The sequence below is a fragment of the Neoarius graeffei genome, chromosome 7 (genome assembly GCF_027579695.1).
Source record: "Neoarius graeffei isolate fNeoGra1 chromosome 7, fNeoGra1.pri, whole genome shotgun sequence".
Lineage (NCBI taxonomy): Eukaryota > Metazoa > Chordata > Actinopteri > Siluriformes > Ariidae > Neoarius > Neoarius graeffei.
In genome coordinates this window covers 16,845,923-16,858,028 of record NC_083575.1, presented here as the reverse complement: position 1 = coordinate 16,858,028, position 12,106 = coordinate 16,845,923, and the positions used below count along the sequence as shown (strand labels likewise).

Here is a 12,106-nt window from a genome sequence, read left to right as displayed (position 1 = left end):
TAAGAATATTCCAACTAAAAACATTAATATAGAACAATATATGTAATCAATCACTAATATAAAAGCACCAATTGATTTATAATTAATTCTCGCCTTGGAATCTGTCTGTTTTCAAAATACATCGATGGTAAAATCAAAGGATCGCTGTCTGTCAGAAAATAACGTACACAAGACTGTATCGTATATCTCCGACCGGCATAGCACCGCATGATACACAAACCTCCAGGAAATCCACACTGCCACAAGTTTTGATGACATCATCGCTTTCCGAGAAGATGGAGAACTGGCCGCCTGAGCAGCGTGTGTTTGCAGTCTGTCAAGAAAGCTAACGTGCATAATACGTAACGCACGTAAGTATAGATTTGTTCTTCACTCACTAAAAATGAACCGATCGGGGAACTGGCTGAAATACTTCATAATGGATGTAAACAAAAATTGACGCCAGTGCAACTGAAAGAATTTGCCAGGAGGGTGAATGATCGTGTGGAATGTGTTGGTCCCTGACGGAAGCAGGAAGTCGCACGTTACAATCTGACGGACATTTCTTATGCACCGTTATATTTTGACGTCATGACTGCGCATTCTCAGGGCAGAGATTACCCACGATGAACTTTTCCTGTGGGATGATACATGCTATACACTAGGTGTTTTTCACTCTCTCTAAATTTTGTTTGAGTATTCAATTTACATGTAGAGAGTTAGATTATATTAATTTTGTACTTGTTCTACTATTGTGAAAAATGTTTCTGGGCCATAAGGCTCTTCCCTTTTCCAACCTGTCTACTTGCAGCCGTCCAATTCTCCGGTTCTAGGGGGGGGCCTATCTAACAGTCTAGTTTGTTTTGGGTGTACTTGTCACCATGTCAGACAGGTCTCCTTCTGGAGTCAGAGTGGACTTGTTGGAAAAAGGAAGAGATTGATGGCCCAGAAATATGTTTCCATGGCTGTAATCCAAATTTTAAGTCTCATTTATTACTTTATGGTGCATGCATATTACTATCGGACAGTTCCGGCTGTGTGCAATACTCATGTTGTAGTCTTCATTTATGAATTTTACTATATAATTTTAGTCTTAGATTTCTCCTGTTACTTAAATATTCATATTCCCCTTTCCCTAGTCAGATCTTATAGTGCAATTAGAGTACATTTCAATGAATTCATCTTTGGTAATTTATGTCCGTCAAAAGTAACATGCATAAGTATACTAACCCACGTGTTTAATATTGTATTGTTCCACAGAGTCCTGTTTCCAATCCTTAATGTTAATAGTAAGTTACTACTGTTATGTTATGAGGATTTTTTCACAATGAATTCTTGTGTTATGTCGGTTCATAAGTGATAACAGAAAAGTTATCACCTTGGCTCTTGGTCGTGAATCTTTTCACCTGTTTCTTGAATAATTATATTCTCATTTTCTGGAAAGATCTTTGATATTTTCCATTAAGTATTGTAAAAACCTGATTATTTCATTCTTATATGCATGGAGTTTTGTAAAATAAGGAGAAAAAATCTAAAAATACTTCATTTTTTTCCGTCAAAAAAATAACATGCATAAGCGTAGATTTGATAACTTCGCAGATGATTTTTTTTGAAAATCCAGTGTGATTATCTTTTCAATTGTTAATATGTTTAATAAAATAAAAGTTTAATATGATGTAGTTTAATTTTTCAATAAAAGAATATGAATTTTGACATGATTTGTTACATATTATTACCCATTAGCAGATTTTCATCCATATATAAATAGAGATGCAAGTATGATTTTTTTTCATGGGGCGGGATGGTTTGGAACAGGTCATCTAAAATTGGGATAACATTTCCCCGGGACGGGTATTTGAGGCGGGTCGTCTAGCTTAAGCTTGATTAGCGTTGTTATGCACGCAGTTTGTTTTTTTGAGCAGCTGTCAAACGCTGAGTCAACTTTACGATCTGCGATTATAATGTCTTAAGCAAGGCTGACAAACGGTGGACTAAGATGTATTTATTTTTCTATATCAACACAATGACAGAATAAATTTGTGTTCAAAACGTACTTACCTTTCCCTCTAGACCTTTTTAGCCATGCATCCAGCATGGAGCTGCTTGCAACTCTCTTCGTCGCCATTTGTGAGTCACATGACGGTATGAACCATTCACAGTCCATGGAACACTCTAAGCCAATCAGAGTACGGCTTACATATGGCACAAGGGGCAGTAATGGCTGCACTCATGTCGAGGATGTAAACAAAGTTGACGCGGCAACGGACATACATGACATAGTGGATGTAATTTACGTTCACAACTTCTTTTGCTGTCAGAAATATTTAATATTAAATTTTGTGACTTGACTGACAATAGCCGGCGGCATAACAAGCCACACACGGCGATTTGCCGCCGGTGACGGCTACTTTTGAGACCGCAGCTGTGGTGTCGTGTTTTTTTTTTTTTTTATTATTATTTTATTTTTTATTATTATTATTTTTGTTTGTTTGGTTGGTTGGTTGGTTTTTTTTTGGAGACAGAGGCTGGTGAAGTATGACTGTTTGTTTATCCCACCTCTAACTTAGCTGAGGACAAGAAGTAACTCATTTCTTGAATGTACAAAACATTCAAGTTTAGTGTAAATTGTTAAAGTGCATGGTGTTTTGTTTGCTAATAAATATAACATTGTAGTCGTTGAAATATTGCTGTGGTTTGCACACTCCAGACCATGCTGTTCTGGATGAGATGGCAATCCAGCACACACATTTTCACACCTATGGGCAGTTTAACAGAGTCAGCCCATGTACCGGTAAACTGTGAGAACATGTGCAACTCTGCACAGACAGGACCCTGAGCTCAGTATCATGACCATGCTGCCCTTATGATGATACGGATATTGAAAAAAAAGGTTAATAAACAAATCTTGTGTATCGAGTCAGCTATTACTGCTGTTAAGTGATGTCTGTTTATCAGTGATTTTATAGTTATTATAAACCAAGGTTGTCTGCTTCCAGTTCCAGCCTAAGATTTTAAAACGCATCCCAAGAGGGATATTCAAAAAGAAGGAATGTCATGTTTTTACAGATGTAAGTGGCAGTCATGAGTGACAGTCACCCTCTGCGCCCACTGGGCTCAGCGGCTGAGGTCGACCACATGCACCTTCTCTCCGAGCAGCTGGCGGCGTTGGTGCCCGCCGAGGAATACAGCGATGTCACGTTCCTGGTGGAGGAGAAGCGGTTTCCTGCTCACAGGGTCATTCTTGCTGCTCGCTGTCAGTACTTTAGGTAATATTTTTAGTGTTTGGTCTGTAAGAATCTGGTTTGTATTACTACTTGCATTATTGTCACATGTTTGATATTGGAAACGCAACTCAAAGTTTGTATCATAACCTCATTTTCTTCTGTTTCTCATCCATCAGAGCTCTGTTGTATGGTGGGATGAGGGAGTCTCAGCCACAAGCCGAAGTCCGTTTGGAGGACACTCGAGCGGAAGCATTCTCTATGCTTCTGCGCTATCTGTACACAGGCCGAGCCAACCTGAGTGAAGCCAAAGAGGAAACACTGCTGGACTTCTTGGGCTTGGCGCATCGCTATGGTCTTCAGCCACTAGAGGCCTCCACCTGTGACTACCTGCGCACACTGCTGAACGCACAGAATGTAAGTTTGATCTTCGACGTGGCCAGTCTGTACCACCTGAGCAGCCTGGCTGAAGCATGCTGTTCCTACATGGACCGACACGCTGTGGAGGTGCTCAAGTCTGACGGCTTTCTGGCACTCTCCAAGGTGAGCGAGGAGACATGCTCCGTATTGCATGCAGAATCTACTATTAATGCTGCTACTACTAATAATAATAATAATAGAGAAACATATGTTTTGCCATTCATCTTGGGGGAAATAATTATTGAAGGCATCTACATTTTTCATATTATGTTTAACAAATAATGAAGTTTAAATTATAAAGCCTTAGCTTTAGAATTCAAACTTCATTATTTGTTAAACCTAATAAGACTGTGTGGGGGGGGGGGGGGGGGGGAATTATGGCACCTTTTGTGCACTTGTTTTCGCATAGTTTGCAAATGTGGAGGCAAAGTCAAAAAAAAATATTTTAAAATGTTCTCTATTAAAGACCAAAATGAAGAATAAGAAGTTTTTAAATGCTTTGACCATCAGGAAATGTTGAAGTAAATGAGAATTTAAAAATACTATGAAAGTATTTATTATATATTACAAATGCAGTGAAAAAAAAATACAGAGCTGTGCAAAAGTCTTAGGCACCCGATATTTTTTTTTCATGCAAACTTTGTTATAGGGTTCTATTTTATGACTTCTACATAATCGAGTCAAGACAAAAAATTTTAGAGTTCCAAACATTCGTTTTCCAGCACAAAATTAAATGTTACAGGAAAATAGTTTGTATCTGAGTAGCATATTACATAAGAGGCCACTTTTCAGTTTAAAAAATAAAACATAATGAAGGCTACTGGGTTTTGGTGCAAAATTAAGAAGGAAGTGTGACAAAGTATTCACAAGAACTGTGGCTGGTTCTGCAAGATGCTCAGTAAAACCTACAGCTCATTTCCTTATAAAACTGCACTCATTGTATCTGAGACTACCATTTTTTATTTTTTTCCAAATTACTTAAATTTTTTTTTTTAAATCAGAGCGTTGTCTCACACAAAGTATTGACTTTTGTTTTATTTATTATGGTTTATAGGTTTTAAAAAAAAGTGTACATGTTGAAACATTTTCATTATTTTTTAAGCCATTTTTGGTCGACAGCATTTCTTTACATGTGCCTAAGACTTTTTGCACAGTACTGTGCATGGAGGATATTACATGGTTACGTGAACTGATGAAGTTTATCTTCGAGTGGTTAATATGAAAAATATTTTCAACATGAGAAGATAAACTTCATATCTTCACACCACCATGTAATGTTCTTTATATTATATGGACACATCCACAAAATATATGCAAGTTAATCAAAATAACTTTTAATTTTGAACCAGTTTACCATTTAGATAATGCGTCTAGTCAGCGGGAAAAAATTGGGAGTGGCATCATCGGAGTGAAATATCGGAAATTATTATACATAAAGGACGCTTTTTCCATGGAATTAAAAATGTGTATTCTATTCCCTTCCAGAGGGTTCCATTCATTTGGTTTGATAGCATGCAATATTATCACATGACTTATACTATGTCACTATGACTTATACTACATCACTCTACCCAATGGAGAATGAGCATGCAATATGGTTTGATATTGCACATTGTCAAGCCAACATGACGTCACACGTCAGAGCTGATGTGAATATCCAGTGGCGAAAGTTTTCTGCTGCGCATGCAAAGAACCATTTCTTTGTTCGCTGGGAAAGAGAAAGACTAGGCTAATCCAGTGCTAGGATTAGCTATGATATAAATAGGCACGGTGGCGTAGTGGTTAGTGCTGTCGCCTCACAGCAAGAAGGTCTGGGTTCGAGCCCCATGGCCGGCGAGGGCCTTTCTGTGCAGAGTTTGCGTGTTCTCCCCGTGTCCGCGTGGGTTTCCTCTGGGTGCTCTGGTTTCCTTCACAGTCCAAAGACATGCAGGTTAGGTTAACTGGCGACTCTAAATTGACCGTAGGCGTGAATGGTTGTCTGTGTCAGCCCTGTGATGACCTGGCGACTTGTCCAGGGTGTACCCCGCCTTTCACCCGCAGTCAGCTGGGATAGGCTCCAGCTTGCCTGTGACCCTGTAGGACAGGATAAAGTGGCTAGAGAAGATGAGATAAATAGGCACTAAATAAATAAACTGAAACTAAAGACACGTTGAACACCCGAAAGGCTACCAAACCTTCGTTAGATAGTTTTCACGCATATTTACAAGCAATGGCGAACTATTAAAGCTGGGACTTAAGACACACCAAAAAAGCAGTGGGACAAAGGATTTTGCAAGGGATTAGTGGCAGGCTGCCAAGTAGCCCCATTGTGTGTAGTTGTCGATGTTGATTTTAATAGTAATGAAGTAAATTACATAGGGAAATGAAGACTTAAGTCTGAGTGAAAAATAAAGTTTGTTTATATAGCGCTTTTAACAGTAGACATTGTCCTAAAGCAGCTTTACAGAATCTGAATGACCCAAGACATGAGCCAATTTTGTTCCTAATCTATCCACAATGAGCAAGCCCGTGGCGACGGCGGCAAGGAAAAACTCCCCTAGACAACACGAGGAAGAAACCTCGAAAGGAACCAGACCCAAAAGGGAACCAATCCTCACCTGGACAACAACAGACAACATGACCACAACATGAACAGTTTTAGCATGAAGTCAGCCTCGTTGATGCTACAACGCTTCACTAATGGAAGCTTGAGTGCAAAACTGCTCATGACAACCACAGTCCCAAAGTTAGCAAGCCAACTGTAGTCCTCAGCCACAAAAGAATCACTGTAAGTGTCCAGAGTGTCCTCCAAGTGTGACTTTCAACTGTCCATATGGGGCCGTCCTCCACAGGAGCGATGTGATGAGATTCCAACCAGACATGGGGCATCAGGATGGATCAGGCAGGTCCGAGGAGCAGAAGAGGTCAGCACCTTGATCCCAGGATTGACATGTAACTCAGAGGGACAGATTGGGAGGGAGAGACAACACAGGTTGTTAGGTATGCCCAGTGTCACCTGAATAAGTAGGTACAGTATACATTTTGCGCTGAGTACAAGCAGGGACTCCGGCAAAACTAACTGACAGCATAACTAAAAGGAGAGAGCCAGAAGGTGTAACAGGGATGAGGGAGCCGCGAGACATAAAGCAGCCAGCCACTACACCATCAACAAACTTGAGTGAGCAAGCAAGTGGGGGACTGACAGCATCCATACATCCCAGTTTACCAAAACGCTCGATGTCTGAGGACCCTCCAGATCTACACCTTTACCTCATAAACACCATTAACAAAAGGCTTGACTAAACAGATATGTTGCTGAGACTGTGTCTGATTCCTGAACACGACTTGGAAGGCTGTTCCATAACTGTGGGGCTTTGTAAGAAAAGGCTCTGACCCCTGATGTAGCCTTCACTATACAAGGTACCAGCAGATAGCCTGCACCTTTTGATCGACGTAGGCATGGCCGGTCATAGAGGACCAGAAGTTCACTCCGGTACTGTGGTGCGAGACCATTCAGTGCTTTAAAGGTCAATCGTAGTATTATCATCATCAATATGAAATTTGATTGGGAGCCAATGCGGTGTGGATAAGACAGGGGTGATGTGGTCATATTTTCTAGTTCTAGTAAGGACTCTTGCTGCTGCATTTTGAACCAACTGGAGCTTGTTTATGCACTTATTGGAACATCCAGACAGTAAGGCATTACAATAATCCGGCATTACAATAATCCAACCTGGAGGTAACAAAAACATGAACTAGTTTTTCCGTGTCATGTAGTGACATTTAAATTTCTTATCTTAGTAATATTACTGAGATGAAAGAAAGCTATCCGGGTAATGTTATCAATGTGAGTTTCGGATGAAAGACTGGGGTCAATAATCACTCCGAGGTCTTTTACTGCTGCACGTGAAGAAACAAAGGCCATCCAGAGTTGCTGTGTAATCCGAAAACTTACTTCTAGCTGCATGTGGTCCTAGTACAAGTACTTTAGTCTTGTCAGAGTTAAGCAGAAAGAAGTTAATAAGCATCCAGTGTCTAATGTCCTTTACACATTCCTCAATTCTATTAAGCTGGTGTCTCTCATCTGGTTTTGCAGAAACATACAACTGTGTCGTCATCAGCATAACAGTGGAAACTAATACATTGTTTACGAATATCATCACCCAGAGGTAACACGTATAAAGAAAGCAGGGGTGATAGCGTTCTGGCGCCGCGCCGGATTTCCGGCGTACCGCGGCGCCGGAAAAAAAAAAATCTAGTTCGCCCATTATCCTGTCATTCTGAGATGCGCAGATAGACAGTAAAGGGAATTCCCTTTACTGTCTATCTGCGCATCTCAGAATGACACAGGATAATGGGCGAACTAGATTTTTATTTTTTTTTTTTCCGGAACGCTATCACCCCTGAGAAAAAAAGCAGTGGACCCAATACAGAACCTTGTGGAACACCAAACTTTTACCTCAGTATGTCTAGAAAAATCACCATTTGCATCAACATACTGATAGCGATCAGTTAAATAGACCTGAGCCAGGAGAGGGCTGTTCAGGGGTTTGATAACTGCTAGTTTAAAGGATTTGGGTGCATAGCCAATCCTAAGAGAAGAATTTATTACTTTTAGAAGCGGTTCAGTTACTTCAGGTATTATCTGTTTGAATAGACGTATAGATAAGGGATCTAGTACACAAGTTGAGGCTTTTGATGCGGAGATTAATGAAAGTAATTCATTTTCTCTAAGGGGAGTAAAACATGCTAATTGCTGATCTGATAGTTATATTGTTAACTAAAGGGTCACTTACATTGACCTTAAATTAGTTGTTTGAATTTTTTTTTGTTGGATGTTCTCAATTTTGTCATTAAAAAAAATTCATGGGGCGGCACGGTGGTGTTGTGGTTAGCGCTGTCGCCTCACAGCAAGAAGGTCCTGGGTTCGAGCCCCGGGGCCGGCGAGGGCCTTTCTGTGCGGAGTTTGCTTGTTCTCCCCGTGTCCGCGTGGGTTTCCTCCGGGTGCTCCGGTTTCCCCCACAGTCCAAAGACATGCAGGTTAGGTTAACTGGTGACTCTAAATTGACCGTAGGTGTGAATGGTTGTCTGTGTCTGTGTCAGCCCTGTGATGACCTGGCGACTTGTCCAGGGTGTACCCCGCCTTTCGCCCGTAGTCAGCTGGGATAGGCTCCAGCTTGCCTGCGACCCTGTAGAAGGATAAAGCGGCTAGAGATAATGAGATGAGATGAAAAAATTCATGAAGTCGTTGCTACTACATACTGCAGGTGTGCATGTGTCTATAGTGGACTTATTCCTGGTGTAGGTACAGCACAGTCCCTTTAAGAAACTACATTTCCCACCAGCCAACTTCCGCGTTGACCTGCGTCACACCTGGGCGGGATTTCCAGTGTGTCATCCTCCATGAAGGCATAAGAAACTAAGGCACGCCATGCTCTCTCGTCTTGGACTCCAGGCCATCCGGACACAGAGATGCCCTGCACCAGAAAACCCAAGAAAAGACGCCTTTCTTGCAAGATCCACGATTCAGCGCGATTTCTTTGTTTACCCCTGGCCATGGTAAAAATCCAGAATCGCGCGATCTAACTCAGATGAGTTACAACCGGGGTTTTTTTTTTTTTTTTAAATTCGTATTATAGTAACGTTACGAACTGCCGCCAAGCAGTTAATTCAAAGTTAGAAGCAACCGGATCCTTCTAATTTTAAAGCGCTGTGCACATTGTCTGATCAGAGAATTTCTTTTCATCACGAGCGACCACGCGTCGGACCAAGAAATCCTCTGCTTTCCACGGAAGCGACTCACGTGCTCCACAACGGTGAAACTCCAAAAGTCTCAGAACATCTCATAATCTCGCGTAGAGACGAGATACTGAAGTAAGACTGGCATTTGGGCAAAGCCTAGTCTTAGGAATTAGCTTTTATGAAGCAGTGTGAATTTAAACTCAGGAACGGTTTAATTGTGTACACTAAACACTTAGGATGTTGAATTGATGATTGTTCTACAACCCTGATTCCAAAAAAGTTGGGACAAAGTACAAATTTGGCCCTTTTCCACTACACTTTTTCAGCTCCCTTTAGCTCATTTCAGCCCGACACGGCTCGCGTTTCGACTATCTAAGAACAGCACGACTCGGCTCGCTTCAGCCCTGCTCAGCCCCCAAAACTCGCACGGTTTTGGAATAGGGCTGAAGCGAGCCAAACCGAGCTGAGTGAGGCTAGGGGCGTGAGGAGACACTCCCCTGTGCACTGATTGGTGAAGAGGAGTGTCCTCACGCCCCGCAAGCACGCTGGGATCTGTAAACACCATAAACCCGGAAGAAGGAGAATTACGAATTACGAGAATTATGAAGCCTTATGTGCCTCGCCTCATCTATATGCTCTTGCCAGTATCTGTTGGCGCTGTCGGTGACAACAAGCCACAGCACCAAGACCAGCAACACTAACGACTCCATGTCCTCCATGTTTATTGTTTACTCTCCGGGTTGTGAGACTACCGCTTAAAAGGTCACTGATGTTACTGTTTGCGTCGCCTAACGACATCACCTGACGTCCACCCACTTTCGCTAACTCCACCCAATGTGTCCACCCACTTCCAGCCAGCACGGTTCAGCGCAATTGTAGTCGAAATGCAACGCCAACAGCCCCGCTCAGCTCGACTCAGCCCAACTCAGCACGGCTCAGCCCAACTCAGCCGCGTTGGTAGTAGAAAAGCGGCAATTGTAAATAAAAACGGAATGCAATAATTTACAAATCTCAAAAACTGATATTGTATTCACAATAGAACATGGACAACATATCAAATGTCGAAAGTGAGACATTTTGAAATTTCATGCCAAATATTGGCTCATTTGAAATTTCATGACAGCAACAAATCTTAAAGTTGGGACGGGGCAATAAGAGGCTGGAAAAGTTAAAGGTACAAAAAAGGAACAGCTGGAGGACCAAATTGCAACTCATTAGGTCAATTGGCAATAGGTCATTAACATGACTGGGTATAAAAAGAGCATCTTGGAGTGGCAGCGGCTCTCAGAAGTAAAGATGGGAAGAGGATCACCAATCCCCCTAATTCTGCGCCGACAAATAGTGGAGCAATATCAGAAAGGAGTTCAACAGTGTAAAATTGCAAAGAGTTTGAACATATCATCTACAGTGCATAATATCATCAAAAGATTCAGAGTATCTGGAAGAATCTCTGTGCGTAAGGGTCAAGGCCGGAAAACCACACTGGGTGCCCGTGATCTTCGGGCCCTTAGACGGCACTGCATCACATACAGGCATGCTTCTGTATTGGAAATCACAAAATGGGCTCAGGAATATTTCCAGAGAACATTATCTGTGAACACACTTCACCGTGCCATCCGCTGTTGCTAGCTAAAACTCTATAGTTCAAAGAAGAAGCCGAATCTAAACATGATCCAGAAGCGCAGACGTCTTCTCTGGGCCAAGGCTCATTTAAAATGGACTGTGGCAAAGTGGAAAACTGTTCTGTGATCAGACGAATCAAAATTTGAAGTTCTTTATGGAAATCAGGGACGCCGTGTCATTTGGACTAAAGAGGAGAAGGACGACCCAAGTTGTTATCAGCGCTCAGTTCAGAAGCCTGCATGGGGTTGCATTAGTGCGTGTGGCGTGGGCAGCTTACACATCTGGAAAGCCCCCATCAATGCTGAAAGGTATATCCAGGTTCTGGAGCAACATATGCTCCCATCCAGACGATGTCTCTTTCAGGGAAGACCTTGCATTTTCCAACATGACAATGCCAAACCACATATTGCATCAATTACAGCATCATGGCTGTGTAGAAGTAGGGTCCGGGTACTGAACTGGCCAGCCTGCAGTCCAGATCTTTCACCCATAGAAAACATTTGGCGCATCATAAAACGGACGATACGACAAAAAAGACCCAAGACAGTTGAGCAACTAGAATCCTACATTAGACAAGAATGGGTTAACATTCCTATCCCTAAACTTGAGCAACTTGTCTCCTCAGTCCCCAGACGTTTACAGACTGTTGTAAAGAGAAAAGGGGATGTCTCACAGTGGTAAACATGGCCTTGTCCCAACTTTTTTGAGATGTGGTGTTATGAAATTTAAAGTCACCTAATTTTTCTCTTTAAATGATACATTTTCTCAGTTTAAACATTTGATATGTCATCTATGTTCTATTCTGAATAAAATATGGAATTTTGAAACTTCCACATCATTGCATTCCGTTTTTATTTACAATTTGTACTTTGTCCCAACTTTTTTTGGAATCGGGGTTGTATTTTGTTTTAATCTCTCAATTGTTTAATAGATAGGCTGTGCATCCTTCTCTATTCCTTACTAACATCCTCAATTTCCTTATTACACATTTTGACCTCGCCAAGATTTTAGTGGATTTATGAGCTAGTGGGTTAGTTACCGGCTAGTCATTTGTTACTTAGAAACACGTGGCCACAGGCCTCACACACACACACCTTAGCTAAACACACGGCTAATTCCTTTGTCTTGTTAGCAAGCTAGGC

General features: G+C 41.6%; 1 protein-coding gene across 2 annotated transcripts in view; it reads left to right on the top strand.

The window, feature by feature from the left end:
- The window catches only part of btbd9 (BTB (POZ) domain containing 9), a 64,540-nt gene that overhangs the window by 12,435 nt on the left and 39,999 nt on the right, over positions 1 to 12,106 (top strand). Inside the window, exons 2-3 of one of the 2 annotated variants that reach the window (XM_060925324.1) lie at positions 3,046 to 3,245; positions 3,380 to 3,743. In XM_060925324.1, coding sequence (XP_060781307.1) covers positions 3,061 to 3,245; positions 3,380 to 3,743 — 549 coding nt within the window. In that variant the 5' untranslated portion in view covers positions 3,046 to 3,060. The remainder of the gene's footprint in view (positions 1 to 3,045; positions 3,246 to 3,379; positions 3,744 to 12,106) is intronic. The other variant, XM_060925325.1, reaches the window with a different exon arrangement.